Here is a 17,955-nt window from a genome sequence, read left to right as displayed (position 1 = left end):
GCTAAGTATAGCAGGAACCTGATTGGAAGAAAGATCAGGGCTCACATTTGCCAAACTCATAGTGCAGGAAGCAATGGCGCCCTCCAGCTGACCAATCACTGTCACCCGACGCTGGCCCCATGCAGGAAATTGTACAATCTCGCCTCATGATCACAAGACAGTAGGGATATTTGCTTTCTGTTGACATGAGAACTGAAGCTAAATAGAAAAATGTGTGTGGCTTTGACTTGAATCCCTCTGGCTGGCAACAGGGACACACTGGGAAGCAGAGGGAAGCACTGAGCCAGCATGTAGCGTCAGAGGTGAAAGGTGCTTCGGCAGTCATTGAACCCTTGGCTGGGTACCAGTGTGGTCTCCTGATGGGATGCCTGTAGTTTTACCACAGAAACTCTTCTGCCCATCTTTAATCTTTAGCCCCATTGCCAGATACTTGTTTTTTTTTTTTTTTTTTTAAACAAATAAGCCATGACTTTCCCAGTCACTAAGTGCCTGTTCATTTCATACCTGACCAGATGTCTTCTTCTCCCATTTCCCCGGAGCTGCTCAAAAGTCATCTTTCAAGACCAGTGCTTGTGTCGAGTTCCTTCTGCCCGAGGGAGGCAGGTCCTCTTGCAGCATCCGTGGGTGCTGCCCTTCATTCTCACACAATACCATACCATAGGCTTTGTCTTTTCCAGAGTCATTGCTTTCTTCCAGAATGTTTTGACTTCTCTTATTTATAATTTTGTATTCTTTATGTTGAAGTCTCTCTAATATTTAATCATTATAGAAGGCTGTAAGGACTATTTTAGATTAGACTAAATATGTTGTTAGTACTGCCAACTCCTTATTTCTTTTCTTGCCTTTTCCTTTTGTTTTTTTTTTGTTGTTGTTGTTGTTTATTTGTTTGTTTTAATCCATTGTTTCAGTGATCTTCTTTCATAGATGTTTAGCTCCTGGAACGCATCATGTTTAGTGCAGGACCAGGTCCTTCTGGGCACTCCATGCATGTCTTCTTGTTTACATAATGGCAATGGGCTGTAGGCCTGTCAATCGAAATGAAGAGTTTGGGAACACGGCCAGACTCACTCTTATATCCCATGGATAGTGGTATCTTGTGTGAATTAACTCTCTTAGATAGCATTCACCATTCTTGACATAAGTCATTATTTTTAGTAGGGTTATCTCTTACTTCTTTTTTTTTTTTTTTTTTTTTTACCTTGAGCTTTTGAGAGTGGATATCAACACCCTCTAACACAGTCTAGTGTTGAATTCATGGCAACTTGCTCCAAAGTAGGTAATTTGAGAGTTTATAAACAGACTTCTTAAAAAGGTTTGGGCAGGATGTAAGGAAGTGTCAAGTGATGTGCAACAGCCCAGGGTGATGGGTGTCTGTTCTCCTTCTTAAGCCTGGAAGGCTGGCTTCATGGAGCAAAGATCCCATGAGGTGGAAAAACAAAACAGGGCAGAGAAGATAGATAGTCATAGGATGAGTCAGTCAGCAGCAGTCCCTGTAGTAGAGAACAGGAAGAATAAGAACCCAGGGATCCCTTATCTCTTGTCCTCTCCAGTTTGTCCCCATGTCCCAAAGTGGATATTCAGGCACCATTAGGAGGTTTGAGATCCTGGGCCCAGACCAGGTAGGTCAGAGACTGAAAATAGATGGTTCAGAGCCAGGAAAGGACAATCTGAGATGTGGCTTGGAAGACCAACCAGTACCCTAGAGTTCCTAGTACAAATAGGTTCCTTCCAATAGCATCCCCCTGAAGCTGGACTGAACCAGTGAGTCATAGGAAAGGACAAAGGGACAAATGACCGCCAGGACTCTTCCAAAGCCAGAAAGTGATTTCTGATAGCATTATATGTGACTTTGACATAAGTAAATTCTCTGTTTCTAGAAAGAGATTCTTGTCACTTGTTCCTCTGGCCACTGGGACAAGGATGTGAACTGCAAGCGTCTTGATTGTGGTGTCCCAGACTCGTCCTTGGTGAATTATGCAAACTTCTCCTGCTTGGAGGGTACAGACTTTCTGAAACGCTGTTCCATCTCATGTGTCCCACCAGCCAAGCTCCAAGGTACAGTCTGGCCAGCCTGGGAACGGAATGTGAGCTCCCATCATCCCTCAGTCGTAGGGTGGGGGAGGTATCTTTGAACATTTTTTGTTACCCATATATACTTTGAACTTGCTGTTCTCTGATCTCTCTTCTGAAAATACAAAATCCCCTCAGATATCACCACTCTTTGTTTCTGATCATGTCTAGAGATATCCTAGATTAGGGAGTCATTAACAATGAATGAGACTTAGTCTTTGTTTTTTGTTTCTATATATATTCTATATATATTCTTAGAATGAAAACAATCAGCACAATTGTCCTGATATTAACAACTGAGGTTCATGTTATTAAGTTTTAATGCCCAGAGACATTCTGCATTAGGTGTGTTTTGTTTCAGTTTGTAGATAAGGAGAACACAGTTACACAATGTATCCCTGGCTGTATGTGTACTTGAGACAGAGAGGTGCTGGAGCAGGCTCTAACTGACCACCACACCTTGCTCTTTAGCTACACTTCTCAGCCTTTAGTGCACCACCCAATGAGTCATTGCACATGCAGGTTCCTGAGCCTTACTCTGAGATGTGGTGTAGTAGGTTGGCAGGGTAGTGATCCTAATGCCAGCAGCTCTGGTTTATATAGGAAGAAACCAAATTACAGAAAAATAATATGGTATGATATCGAAGTTCAGAACTCTATATCCAAACAACCTATCCCAATCTCAGACTCTTGCTTTTGTAAGAAAAGGTAAATCCCATTTCCTTATCTTTCTCATAGGAGATAACCAGAATCTATTTGATATGGTTGCTTACTGTTTGGGATTTATTCATGTTCACCTACATAGAACCCTTTAGAACAGTGCCTCACATATAATCACCATTAAAATACCAACTGTGATTACTTTAATGCCACCCATATTACTATTATTGTTATATATTTGCTTCTCATAGATAAGAGGGGAGGCAATGATTTGGTTGGTAGCTCTTCTTCCAGTGAGACTAGGGAATCTCTATGTGATTTTATGGTATGTGAGACCTCGCTGAGAACTGTAGAGTAAGAACATACAGGATCCACATTTGATGGGAGATTTTAGAGACACTACTCAATAAAGAATGATGGGACTTAAAGAGAACCAGTATAGACATAGTTTAGTGTTCCTTGTGCTGTAGTCATGAGCTCTCTGTTCTGAGCACCATGTAATTCTCTTTCCTGGAGTCAGGACTGAACCCATGGCTGACATGTCTTGAAGATGGACTCTGGTCTCTCCCTGAAGTCTACTGCAAGTTGGAATGTGAAGCTCCTCCAGTTATTCCAAATGCCAGTCTGCTCCTGCCACATTGCCTGCAAGGCAACCATGATGTGGGCACCATCTGCAGATATGAATGCAAACCGGGCTACTATGTGAAGGAGAGTTCAGGAAGTCAAGGCAAGAAGTGAGTGTTCATGTATTTGGTCCCATGGTTTCCTTACCTCTCACCGTGATCCTGTTTTCTCATGGCAAATTGTAGAGCATGTCTTTCTGGGATACCCATGGCTTATTGTGTATGTGTGTGTTTCGGTGTAACTTCTCTATACCTGCACAGACAGATTTACTGGTCATGACAGACATGAGTTCAGGTGGTTCCTATAAATGCATTGTCTCCCATGAGAGATTCCATAGTTTTACGTAAGTGCTTGGGGAGGACACTGATTTGATTGTCATTTTCCTTGGCATTAAAATGATGAAGCACCTGAATAGAGTATTTAGACCATCGGAGTTCAGCTCAATGCGAGCACAATCTCATTAGTATAATTCAAATCTGAGGTTTATGGAGATGTGCCTGGCTGAGCCCCAGGGTGCTTATTACATGTGTAGTGTGTGTGTGAAAGGTTTCTTTCTCTGCCTCAGTTTTCCTAACTGGGAAATAAAAGAGCTGATGAAGGAGCTTCTTGAATGAATAAAACAGGACTTGAGCTCCTTTTAAGCAGAATGCAACACCTTTAGCCATCACCATGACTATTCTTGTCCTGCTTTTCTTCCATAAACTTTGTACAGCAAGAGGAGTGGTGGGAGCTGCAGCAGGACACGGCGCTTGGGGATGAGCTAAAGGGATAGAGATGACTGACATATAGGGTGGAGGAGAAAGAGCAGAACATTTTAGAATGGGAGAGTTAAGGGTGGAGAGGTGACAGCCAGTTCTCTGAGCTCATAGCTAAGCTTTATGCTGGGAAAACTGGACTTGCACAGGGGATTCTGGGTTGTCTGTCTCCACCCCACATGCCTGTCTCTGGGCAGAGGCACTTGAGAGCCATTTGTGGACACAATTTTTCTGGCTGGGAATCTGGACAATTGCATCAGAATGTCACCATCAGTTTGGCCTGAAACATTTACATTCGCAAGCACCATGCTAAGTTGAGATTAAATTATTTACCATGTTGCGTAAACCGATGAAATGTTAGTTTACACCTGTTTATATAGCAGGCGACAGATTGGTAATCAGAAGTTTGTGAGTTGAGTATAAATCACTGTCGCTTGCCACTTATGTTTACCCAGTGAACTCTGCCCTCCTTGTTTTACTTGTGTGGAAAAAGGCCAAAGCTGGATAGATGGAGCACTAAAATTCTTCTTAGGACACACTTCAAAAGAGAAGAAACAGAAAAGCAGTCAGGGAAGGCAATCACAAGAAAACAAGCACAGGGTGATTTGTAGTTGTATGAAGCAGTGTGTGTGTGTGTGTGTGTGTGTGTGTGTGTGTGTGTGTGTGTGTATGTGTGTGTGTGTGTGTCAGGGGGAGCAGCACAGCTGCTTGAGGGTTCAGGTTTGCAACTGATCTGCATGGTAATAGGCAATTCAATATATCCACATGCCTTAAGTGTTGTGTTCATAATGGGAAGGGGAATAATCATTTCTATGGAGTTGTTTGGGTTTTGGAAGTTAAACAATGAACGGAAAGTATTCTATAAGTTATAAAGTTCAAAACATATGCTATGCTAGGTGCTGCTTCTTATTTATTTATTTTATTTTGGGTGTTTGAAATAAACACTGGGTCTGACTTTGTATTCCAGCCTAGTTTTGAATTCAGAGCAATCCTCCTGCCTTAATCTCCTCAGTGCTTGGTTAATGGGTGTTAGTTAGCATGCTTGACTGTTCCTTTCTTTTTAAAAGAAGGAAATTTGTTGTTGCAACAGAACTTAAGCCTGCATTCTGACTGTCTTCTGAGCTCTCTGCTGTATTTTGTCCCGTTCTAACTGTTCTATGCCATGCTCTAGGTTAAGAATAAAGAAAGACCAAAGCACCAGACCCAGGCAGTGATGCCTTAAGGACAGAGCCAAAAGCTGTGGATAGTGGCACGGCCCTGAAATTCCCAGCACTTGGGAGGTGGAGGCCAGATGTTTAGGGGTTCAAAGTCAACCTTAGGTAAAGAACAAGTTCAAGGACAGCCTGGGCTACATTACATTAGTTCTACAAAAAGCAAAGCAAAATAGAACAGAAAGGCAAAATAAATAAATAAATAAAAAGTAAAACAACAAACAGAACATTAAACTCTTCAAAAGGTCAGCCATGCCCAGTATTATTAGGGCACAATAGCCACACCCTGCACCCTAAAACCCCTTCTTTTTAACTCTATTGACCTCCTGCCCCAGTGTTTCTTCTTGCCCCCTGTCTCTTCTCAATTTATGTCCCCAGCTTTCTTCCCTCCACCTGATTTTCTAATGGCTATTTTTCTCTGAGTTTTCTTTCTCTTCTAAAACAAGATTTATTTATTTTAATTTCTGTGTATGTGTGAGAGGCTGTATGAGTTTATGTATACTACTTGCATACAGTTACCTACAGATATGAATATCAGAACAGATTCAGATCCCCTAGAATTGGAATTACAGTAGACCATGAATCACCCAGTATGGGTGCAAGGAACCAAACCCAGGTCCTCTGCAAGAACAACAAGTGCTCTTAACCACTTAGCTGTCTCCCTGGTCCTCTCTTTTCCTTCTTGATCTGCACACTAGTCAGGGTTAAAGCTTTTTTAGTCGATAGTCTTGATTATGATCACGTGTTGATGGTTTCCAGACCCATACCTACCATTACAAACTCTTACCTCAATAGCTATAAGGGTGCCACAGGTCAGATACCAAGGGATGCAGCCACTGGAATAACCCATCTACATCCCAGATTCCTAACTGTACAGAGTAGAGCCTAAGAAATCATTCTAAATCTGCACATTTTATTTTGCTCTGTGGTGCTGGTGGACCCTGAAGCCTGCCTAGCACTTAGGAGTCTTCAGTGTTCTTTGTTCTCTAGTCAGTTAACCAAGCTCCTACCAAGTGTGTTATATGACTTTTGGCCTATAATATTTACAGTGGGTTCATTAAGATTTGCCTCCACTGTAAGGCAAGGCACATATACACTGGAGGGGTGGGGGTGGGGGTGTGATCCAGGCACTAGCACTTTGAAAAGTTCTCCGAATTCATTTGCTGCTCATCCCTTCACAGTGCTAATCCACATAATTTAACCTCTCTTCTTCTTTGTCTGCCGTTTCTTCCACATACATGCCACCATTCACCACCACTTTGCAGTGTCATTAACCTCACTTCTAAGGAAGGTAAAACAAATGTGTCTGACTTATATTTTATTAAGAAACCATGTTGTATTCCCCATTATCATTTACTCCCACGGCTGCTTTTGTCTCATTACATGTTATCCTTACATGTGAAGGTTAGGGTGTCCTCATTAGGGGCCCTAATTGATTTAATTCTAAATTATTCTGGGCTTCTAACTTTACTTGATAGTCTTGCCTACAAATAACTCATCACACTATCGTACATAAGGTAGTATAGAAGTCAGATCTTCTCAAAGGAGATGCAAATATCCATACACTGTATTTCTCCTGACATCAACTTTTCCAAAGTGTGCATGTGTACACACACATACACACACTAATATGCACACACACATGCACACACAATGTTACAAACACAACTGAAAATCGAAACTGTAAGCCTCACATTGTGATTGCTTACTGTTGAGTAGTGAATACTTTTGTCCAATCAGATTCGTGGGAATAGAGTGGAAGAGGTAGAACTATGTGTGTATCTCACCTATCTCTATATACAGAGAAAGTCTGCTTGAGATGGCAGAGAATTAAACAGCCTGAGTCCAGAGGACTCTTCTGTTGATTGGATGAGAACTATGGAGGTGAGAATGATTCCTTACTGTCTGCTATGAGTGCAAGAACTCCAGCTACCTCACTCCATATGCCACTCTTATGGCAATAATTTATCTTATTTTTGATGAAATACTAGCACAACATCATTTGTTAAAGTAGTATATAAATTGATATAAATATGAATATATGCATGATGTATGTATATATAAGTGTATGTAAATATAGTATATAATATATTATTATCTATTATATGTTATAATATATGATGAAACAAACTCAAAGTTGGGTGTTACTTGTAGTCATTCCACCAATAAATGGCCTCATTGAGATTAAAGTCATCCTAGCACCAAAGGCTACATACACTCTGGGCTAATAATACTTTTGTTCACGAGCAAACAAAACCTCACTTTTCTGGCCTTTCTATCCACATTTGTAAAATAAACTGTTAAGTTATTTCTAATACTAAAAGTTTATGTTTTATATCCTGAGTCAATAAAACAAATAAAAAGGGCTGAGGCTTTGCCATACTACTATTGAGAAAAGTAATGTATAACTTGTTACACCAAAAATCTGATGATTATTATAAACAAAAATACTGTACAACTTGAATTTAGTAAAAAATACTTAGCGTAATCTTACAGTAATTCCCAGAGAACTTAGTCTGAATAAACAGCTGAAGCTTACATCCATCCACAGGTCTAGATCTATGTGTCATTTGAAAAAGGAATACTAGGATTTTTTATAGGTATCTTTAATTTGTTTTTTTACAGTCCAGTTGTTATTCCCCTCCCCATCTGTTCTTTGACAGTTTCTCATCCCATTCCTCCTCCCCACAGTCTTCAAGAGAATGTCCCCCTCCCCCCATCAGGCCTCCACACACCCTGGGGTCTCAAGTCGCTAAAGGGTTAGGTGGATCTTCTCTCACTGAGTCCAGACCAGGCAGTCCTCTGCTGTATATGCATGAGGGGCCTCATATCAGCTGGTGTATGCTGCCTGGTTGGTAGCTCAGTGTCTGAGAGATCCCAGGGGTCCAGGTTAGTTGACACTGCTGGTCTTCCTATGGGGTCACCTTCTTCTTCAGCTTCTTCCAGCTTTTCCCTAATTCAACCACAGGGGCCCCTGACTTCAATCCAATGGTTGAGTGTATCTGCATCTGTTTTGGTCAGCTGTTTGCTGTAGAATTATTTTTTTCTTTGTAGATATATAGAATTAGGAGAACCCTAAAAGTGTTAAATGTCTTTGAGTCAAAACTACTAAAACATGTTTCTGTAGTAAAGTTTTATCTCATGTCTCAGTAGTTAATTCCACAGAGTATGGGGCTGGTGACATTTAAACTTGACTGGCAACTCTGATTGCTTATTAGCTCTTTGACTCTAAGAAGTTACTACTTTACTACAGTTAGATTAGACTGTCAATATTCTAATTCACAAGATAGAAACAACAGAAGCATTGGCAAGTGTGGTAAAGATTAAGTGATTGTACACACACAAAAAATACTGAACACAATTTCTGATTATATTGTCTTGGCTCAGTAATGCCTTCTGTTGTTTATAATTATCATCACTACCACAACCATCATCACCACCATCACCATCATCACCACCATCACCACCACTACCACCATCAGTACCACCATCATCATCACCATCACCATCATCACCATCACCACCAACACTATTGTCTCTGTCATGACCACCTGCCATCACTACTATCATTATTGCTACTCTCATGACAATCATCTTCACTGTCACCATTATTTCTACCACCTATCATCATCTTTGTCACTACTCACATCCCAGATTCTCTTAACACAGTAACGGTTGCTGAGTAAGCTACCCTGCTGGTGTGTTAAGTGGGATTGCTATCTTTTAACAAGAAATAATCTCAAATATAGTCTTTTATCACTGGCCAGTCCCTTCCTTCTGCAGTTTCTATATCCTATAAAAACAGCCTACAAACCAAAAAAAGATTAGAAATGTCATTCAAGAGACAGTTAGTTCTTCAGTAGTCAGATGGAGGAAAGGTACATTTTCCTATGTCTAAAAGAAAACACACCAAAACAAAGTTTGTTGGACTAAACATATACACTTCCCTTCCTTAACCAGAGCCTTTTCTGCAGGCTTCAAATATTTACAGTTCACTGAGCTGAAATGAAAGTGGACCATGAAACAATAATGTAATACGTTGGAGAAAGTAAGTGGAAATAAAATAGCAATAGAGAGCTCGTCCGACTTCAAAATTAGCAGAAACATGTAATGTTCGTCTGGCTCTGGAAGACCAGGGCATGCCATGGAGTCCTTACCTTAAGTTTTATTTGACTCTACATTTTTTTTTTGGAACAATAGCTTGAGTTTCAACTAATTTTATTCTACCATGGGACGGAATAGAAAGACTTGACTAACTGCCAATGTGAAGTGATACAATATTAAAATCCCTTAAATATATTGGATTTATAACTTTTAAAAGCAGTAATCTATCTGGTGTATAAGCCCTATGTCATAACATTGTGTACACACATGAATAGGGCATAACTGGTTATAACCGAGTGTGTGTGTGTGTGTGTGTGTGTGTGTGTGCGTGTGTGTGTGTGTTATCTGTAACTTGCCCATGTAAGAACAACACTGTAATCTCTATGTACACTCACCCATCTGTTAGAAATAGAAATTTGTTTTCTTTCCATTAAGACTTTGTCTGGCTTTATAATTAGTGTTTATAGTAAATACATTCAAAGTTTATCCTTGGAGTCCTCAATTCTCTTGCCATTGTAGTATCATGTGAGCCTTAAACTAATTTATTACAGCTTCTTTTGGCTTCAAAGTGACTGAAGATCTGTGTCAAGCTTTGGCCACTCAAATACACCTGGGCACAGGCCAGCTCCTGCTCAGACTTTACAGGGCTGGCAGTTGGTGCACGGGCCTTTGCTTAGAACACCGCTTGTTGAACTCATAAATGTCCCTGTGACCTTCAGTCCTCAGCAATCGAGCATCTTACTGTAAAAATTTTCGTTCTGTATCAACTGCCAATTTCTCTATTAATAACAAAATTAACTATAAACAATGGTTACTTTTAATGGATAAAGTCAAAGACTTTTAGCAACATGCAACTTCATGCCCCAGTGTTGTTTCTCATCTGCCCTTGGCTTGTCCTGACTGTTTCTGGCTCTGTTTACTCTGAATTTAGCTGGGTGGATGAACATTTTGGTAGTGACCTTGCCTTGTTCTTTAACAATGGGGTCAGGGCAGGGCAGACTGATTCATGAATGGTCCCCTGGGGGATTCTGGGTGGGTCAGTAATATGAAGAATTAAGTATGGCTAGGATACTGAGTACAATGGTAATATCCCACACATATACACACACTTAGGTCATCAGGACTCGCTAATCATTTCACTGCTTAGTGAGCCGATACTGTTCATTGTGTTACATGGTTTCTTATAATTTTGTGAGGAATGTGTGTTCATCTCCATTTATTTCAAATAGCAAAACCAAGAACAAGGGAGGTAAAGTAATTTATTTCAAGCCAGAGGCTTATTAAGAGCTCAAGCTGTAGTTTTAGCAACAGTCATGTGGTTCCACAGCCTGTTTTAAAGCATCCTGTTGTTCTTACTGATAATGATCATCCAGTGCAGCCACTAAATATGTCCTGAAGGTCATTGTGACTGTAATATCCAACTCTTACTTTTTGTACCAGGAACTCTGGAATAGAAAAGGTTAACTAGCGTCTCTCTTCTCATCCATATCAAGGCATGATACACCAAGACAATGGTATGCATAGACTTTTCTGTGCACTTTCCAATCCAGGAATGCCTATGCCTCCCCAAATACTCTAATTATACATTAGTGGGACCAGAGCTTATTGTTGCTATGGCTTGTAGGCACAGGATTGTAGAAAACCCTTTGCTTTCTGAAGGAACAACAGTGGCAGCAAATGTTTCATTAGGTTAAGCCCAGGATGAAAATACCTGTGAGTGCCTTCTGTTACCCCTGTCTGTAGTGAGAATGATAGGCTGACAGAAACCTAACTATAAAGATACTGGGTCTGGATAAAATTTTGTAGATAGAGTTTTTAATCTTTTCTGAAAGAAATTTTATCCTTTAAGACTTACTCCAGGCTCTGCCCATTAAGTGACTCTTCCCTACTATGAGAGGAAAAAAGAAAAAAAAATGTTTATCTATATCTACACGCACATGCGTGCGCGCAAACACACACACACACACACACACACACACACACACACACTCACACAAATAGAAGCTGCTCAGTCCCTATACTGCTACCTGTATATGTTTCAGAGCTGACCATGTGGCGTGTTCTTCCCTGGGGAGGACCACCTTTCTCACTCCCAGCCTTCTTCCATTGCCTTTAGCTCTTTGTGTAGGGTTGACACCTCATGGGCTTCTCTCCATCCATGGCATTTTTAAAGATGCCATTGTTCCAGCTCACAACTTAGCAGTCATGTTGGTAAGCTTTGTGAATACAGCTTCTGATATGACTAGAAAATGTGTTCTCACAGCAAATTTCCTGATGCTCTGGCTCTTACAATCTTTTTATCCCCCTCCCCTTTTTTTCCCCAATGTTTCCTAAGGCTTAGGTGTGGGAGACTGGACTCTACAATTCTTCATTTTGGTTGGTTGGTAATGGTTTTCTGTAGTGGTTTTAATCTGTTATGAAGGAAGTTTTCTTGATGAGAAGTGAAGTCACTTGTCTATGGGTATAAGAAGAAATATTTGTATATTGTTGTTGGGAATTATACCGGTTTAGTAAATTAGTAGTTATAAATTCAATACCTCTTGGACCTTACATGCCTGTCCTTTTAGCCTACCTAATCTTCTGTTTGAGAGTACTCCTTTCCTTAAATACTTCACATCTCCTGGAAGCTCCTTCTTATAATTGGTAGTTTGAATAAGAATGGATCCATAGGCTCATATATTTGAATGTTGGGTAACCAGGAAGTGGGACTCTTTCATAGAATTAGCAGGATTAGGTGATGTAGCCATGTTGGAGGAAGTGTGTCACTGTTTGCAAAAGTCCACACAAAGCCCAGTCTCTTTGTCTGTATCTCTCTGTGTGTCTCTCTATCTGCCTCTTTCTCTCCCCTCACCCCTCCCCCTCCCCATTGCTCTCCCCCTCCTTCTCCCTGACTCTGCCTGAGGACCAGACAGAATATAAAGGTCTTAGATACTGCTTCAGTGCCTGTCTGCTTGCTGCCAAGCTCCCATGCTCCCTGCTGTGATTATAATGGACTAATCCTCTGAAACTGTTGGCAAGTCACCAATTAAATGCTTCCTTGTATAAGAGTTGCCATGGTCTTGGTAACCATTCACAGCAATAAAACAGTGAATAATATAGGGCTCCTGTAAAGTAGTATACTGGTATTATACCTGTATTTGTCTTCCAAGCTGTGGAACCCAATGTAACAAGTGTGTGTGTGTGTGTGTGTGTGTGTGTGTGTGTGTGTGTGTGTGTGTGTGTATTAAATTTCCCAGTGGATGTGGAAGTGCGTGGACATATAGTTAGATGATGGAAACTGGCAAAGACCAGAGGTTCCTACTACATGTTTCCCTGCTTCTGGTCCAGTTAATCCTTGACTTTCAGTGTGGTTTCCAGTTTTTCAAATATACACCAATAGGAACAGATGTTAAGAAGCTGAATAACTGTAATGATTGGGTGCATTTAGATTTAAATTGCATAAGACACCTCGGGTTTTGGGAAGTTACCCAAGTATATTCTATGTGAAAAGTTCCATCAGATTAAGTAAAGAATGGACCAGCAACATAACAAAAGAGATTAAGTAACTACTGTTGAAATTACCATTTAGAAATGGTGTGGATGATCTAATGAGAAAGGATGGAGAATGGATCATAGGCCAGAAGAGGTCAGGCCTAGGAGAGGATATTGATGGACCTGTCAGCCTGGGGACCTAACTACAAGCAGAGTGTCCAATGATAGAAGAATGGAGTCAGGCATTGACACAAAATAAACAGTTCACACACATCTAGGCATTAGCAGGCTCTTCACACTGACAGAGGCTCCACTTTACCTGGGAATATTTTATAAGGGACACTTTTGTTTGCTTCTTACTCAGAGAAGAAACACTGACCAAAGCGAATTTATCTAAGTGGATGATACTACTGATTCTATTTCTTGTTTGGGACAGACATCTGATGTTACACAGTACAGAGCAACTACAATCACTGATGGCTAGTCACAACTGAAGTCTGCCTGCTCCCCTTTTAGGATATTGGCTTGAGAAGCCAGGCCTGCAGTTTGTTTAAATGAAAACTGATGTGGGGTTTGGAAGTGCTGTTGTTTCTCTTTGGGGTGGGGTGGAAGGCCTCTTAAAGTAGCCTAGATCTCCCCTTCTTCAACTTTAAAATACATTGGGATATCTTGGAAAACTTTAAATTAGATTCTTTTTAAAAATTAGATTCTTATTGATTCAGTCTGGGATGTAGTCTTGGATTCATTACTAACATGTTCTCAGATTCAAATTCTAATTCTGTTGTTCTCAGTAGCATGCTGTGGGGTAGAAAGGACCCAGAATATTCTGAAGAAAGAATCTAGTTCATGTAATTCAGTTCAGAAACCAAACATGTGTCATGCTAAAACTTAACCAATCATACTTCAGGTTATTTATCTGTACAAAAGAAATAATAAGATTGCTGCCCTCTTGCATTTTCTATTTGGCATAAGACAATTTCAAATACACAAATGAGGAATTAGTTCTTTTTTCTGCTTCTTTGCAAGACTACAGGTACTTCCATACTATACTAAGTGCATTACTGCAAGGTCATCTCAGTACCTTGACCTGTGTGACAACACAAAGTAAATCCTTACACATCCACTGGAAAAAAAAAATCTATTTATACCTAATATGAACCAGAAACAATGCCAGTTACCTAAAATATGGTACTAAGGCCCAGGTAGGAGTAAACAGGCAAGTAACACAATAAACAAATAGAAAAAAAAAAAAAAAAACAAGATAATTACAGAGCACACACTCTGTGAGGGCAAGAAGGACACTATCTCTTAATAAAATAAAAAGACAGAGGGCTCTCTTAGTGATAAAAACATGTTGATAGATGGAAAGAAAGAGATAGGTCCAATCAATAGAAAAGTATTAGAAGCAGGAAAAATAGTACTCAAGTCCCTGTGGCAGGGAAGATCTTGTTCTTCACCTGTAATTCTCATCCCAGACTACATAAAGTACATTTAAAAACATGACTGTGGTCCTGAGTGGTATAATTGAAAGTGGAGTCATGTAATACAGGACCTTGCAGGCCAATATGAAGAGTTTGGGCTTTAATGAGCTTAAATATTTGATTTTGCAACCAGAAACAAATGAAATGTTCTACAAAGGAAATGTTACAAAGAAAATAAATGTGATTTGCTCATATTTATGAAAATTTCCTTTATTTGGTATTTGCTAGCTAAATAGGAAAGCGTGCAGAGACATGAACGTCTAGCTGGAAAATAAGAGAGTGGCTTTGTAAAAGTAAATTTGTGGCTACAGAGATCCTGGGACAAGCTCCAAGAATACCTGCAAGAAGGAAGTCACTGGGCTTGCTGATTGATTATGTGAGACCAGATGGGATTGGGGGAAAATGGAAGAATGAAGGAGTGTAATCTGTGAGGTTTCCTGGGCTTCAAGTTGGAGCTACAAGGTAGTTGGTGATGTCATTCACTGTGCTGAGGATGTCTGAGGGGGAGTACATGCAGAGATGTGGAAACCAAGAACTAAGGAATAATAGTCCATACTATGTAGGTAGGGTTTGAGGGTAAAGCTATATTGATAAGAATTCTTCTACAAAAGACTCGTTCTTTACTCTTTGATATCTTTTTCTGTTAATGTTATTTTCATGAAGGACTCCCCAGTGTAGACACCAGATGCCCTTGGTTGGCAAAGACATGATAATTCTCTTGGACCCAGAAACCATACTCTTATTTTTCTCCAAGGGAACATAAATATGACTTTTGACAAGCCTTCAGTGGTGATAGAAAAATGGGGTAGACTCGTGTGTGCCTCGAGCAACATCAATCAAACACGCAGCCAAGTTTTGATTACAAGGTCTTTACTTCTGGCAGGGATGTAGGAGGAGAAAAGGCACAGCTGGGTTTTCAACAGTAGGTGGGTACCACAAGCTCTGGAAATTGGAAAAAGGCACCTCTCAACTTGGAAATTGTGGTGAGTTGTCTGGAGAAGTTAGAAAGAAAATAAATGCAAACCTTAGCCTAACCCCATCTCCTCATGATCCCATTTACAAAGTAAGGAATTAGAGAGCAAGATCACCCGGCTAACATCCCTTGCCAAAAAGTTGGATGCTTTGCAGAGACCAGATGGAATGGTTGCAGGCTTGTTAGGTAGATGATCCCATTCTGTTTTCCCTGTATTTACAACTTTCTTTTACTAGTACGGGAAGGAGGAGAAATTGTAGGAGTTTGACAACCTTGTTGAATATAAAAAATATGGACAAATTTATAAAATCTATATAGTCCAGACTAAGAGATCTAGTTCAATAATAGGTATGCATAAGGCTCTGGGTTTAGTCCCAAACACTTCAGGATCAAAAGGGACAGAAGCAAAGCGGGAAAGCAGGGAGGGAAGGAAGAAACTGTCTTAGGCCAATTCTAGATTTGGTTCAATATGCTTGATAATCTGGATTTGCAAAATAACTCTTACTTGGTTTTGGTGAGAATACTCTACAGATTTCACTGGAAACCCATTTGTCTAATGGTTGGGATGTTGTATTGTATCTTGAAAACTTCAGTCTCTACTTCACCTTTAGCTGGTTGTTTCCTTACTATATAACATTGGGAAAGTCACCTACTTGGTCATTAGTATTACTTTCCTATAAAAGGCAACACTTTCAATTTCCCTTACCCCAATGGGATAAAGAAAATACAGAGAGTCAAATGTGTTATGCAAAAGATAGTGGAATGAGCTTTCACAGAAGTCTTGTACTCTGTCTTGGGAAGGATCTGTCTGTGCAGATTGGATCAGTGCCTACTGATATCATTCCTTGAAATCTACTCACACCAAGACTTCAAAGAGTCTCCTAGCTCCTGATCTACACATATTGTCTGAAGGAAGTTGAAGAAGACTGGTAAAGCCATTTTTTTACACGAATAATCAATCATACAAGAGTGACTCTATAAGGTCAGTCTGTGACATCACCAGATTAAGCAACATACGGAGGCAGCTATCACAAGTGGTAGATCAAGATCATGTCATTAATGTGCCTTGGTCTAGAGAGTTGCAATAACAGTACTGGAGAATGAGTGACTAAAACAACTGGCATTTATTACTCAGAGTTCTCAGTGACAGTGCTGGTAGATTTTGTCTCTGAGAACATACTTCTTTGTTTTCAAATGTTATTTTTGCTGTGTCCTCACAGAGAAGACTGTAGTCAAGGCAGGCAAGATTTGTGTCCCTTCCTCTAAGGACTATAGTCCCATCATGAGAGTTGTGTCTTATGACTTGATTATCCCTCCATTGTCCTTCTTCCTAATGCAGCCACACCGAGTATTAAGGTTTTGCCATAAATTGGGCAGTTGGAGAAGAGACAATCATATTGTCTATAGTAGTAACTGAATAAAGCAAAGTAGGTGCAATGTTGTAGGCTTCAGTCCCAGATAGGCCTTAAAAATAAATCAAGTTTCTTGGAACTAAAAATTATCCAAGGCATTTCGATTTTCTGATTATTAAGGTGTCTTTGGAATGTAACAAAATAGCCAGAAAGGTCCTGTGACACACAGGCTCCATACCATGACTCTAAAGACTCAGGCCATTAACAGTGATTCCACAGGTAAACATGGTCAGCAGAATGAAGCATCCTACTGGACCACAAGGAATCAGTTGAATACTTTGGAAGCAGTCTGAGAGTAAAGCCTAAACATTATCATCTGATGTAGAGGTACAGGAGCTGAAAACAGACAAAAACCTGGAGATGCATAGGAACCCTTACAAAAGAACCCAATTGCCTATGGAATAGGGATGTTTGTCTATCCTCACCCAGAGACCTCTGTCTTAGCTGTGCTGCTTCTCTTGCTACCAATCTCCCTCTTTGTGCTGCTGCTGGTTTACAGCACAGGTTCTGTCCCATTGTGTGGGTACAACCACAAACACCCAGACACTGTCTTCCCAATCCAAGTTTAATCTGTCTACTCTCACCTCTATGTTATTAAACTGGCAAGGAAATGCATGAACTCTACATTCTTAAATGGTTTTTCACTCTGGGCAAGGAATGGGGAGACTGTTTCCATGGTTGAACTATTTTAACCAATTCAGAGAAAAGTACCACATGAAGTAAAAATACTGTCATCCTGGCCAGACATGGGTTTTCCTTTGTAATCACACTGACATACAAGGAGAGATTGAACAACCTAGCTTCCCTCCTGGTGTCAGTGGTATTGCTGACTCTCTATATTTGAGAAATGTCAGTTCACCAGAGATATGGAAAGGGTCTCAACTGTGATTGGTGGGAGAAGAAGGGATCCTTCTGGAGGATTTAAACTCTATAGGGTAAGGGGAAAGTTAAAAAAAAAAACCAAATTTAAGAGGGTATACATAAGAAGCTTATTGCAGTAAAAGTAACTGCAAACCTTTTACTAGAAAACACTTCTGGAAGTCAAATGTAAGTATCATCTTTTTAAGAAAGAATCTACATACTAAATAATACAGAGAGTGCTCTTTCATTTGCATAGAGTTCCACAATGAACATACCTAACATATGCTAGGGAGATCATGTATAGCATGTCACCTAAGGAGATATTATTAAAAT

At 40.1% G+C, this 17,955-nt stretch overlaps 1 protein-coding gene across 2 annotated transcripts in view; it reads left to right on the top strand.

Moving 5' to 3' along the window:
• Pappa2 (pappalysin 2) overlaps positions 1-17,955 on the top strand; it is a 230,508-nt gene that overhangs the window by 156,697 nt on the left and 55,856 nt on the right. For both annotated transcript variants that reach the window (XM_034513437.2, XM_076941441.1), the window contains 2 exons: positions 1,878-2,055; positions 3,251-3,464. In XM_034513437.2, coding sequence (XP_034369328.1) covers positions 1,878-2,055; positions 3,251-3,464 — 392 coding nt within the window. The remainder of the gene's footprint in view (positions 1-1,877; positions 2,056-3,250; positions 3,465-17,955) is intronic.

This window comes from Arvicanthis niloticus, chromosome 10 (genome assembly GCF_011762505.2).
Source record: "Arvicanthis niloticus isolate mArvNil1 chromosome 10, mArvNil1.pat.X, whole genome shotgun sequence".
NCBI lineage: Eukaryota > Metazoa > Chordata > Mammalia > Rodentia > Muridae > Arvicanthis > Arvicanthis niloticus.
The sequence above is the reverse complement of the archived record's forward strand: the minus strand, read 5'-3'. Positions and strand labels throughout refer to the sequence as shown.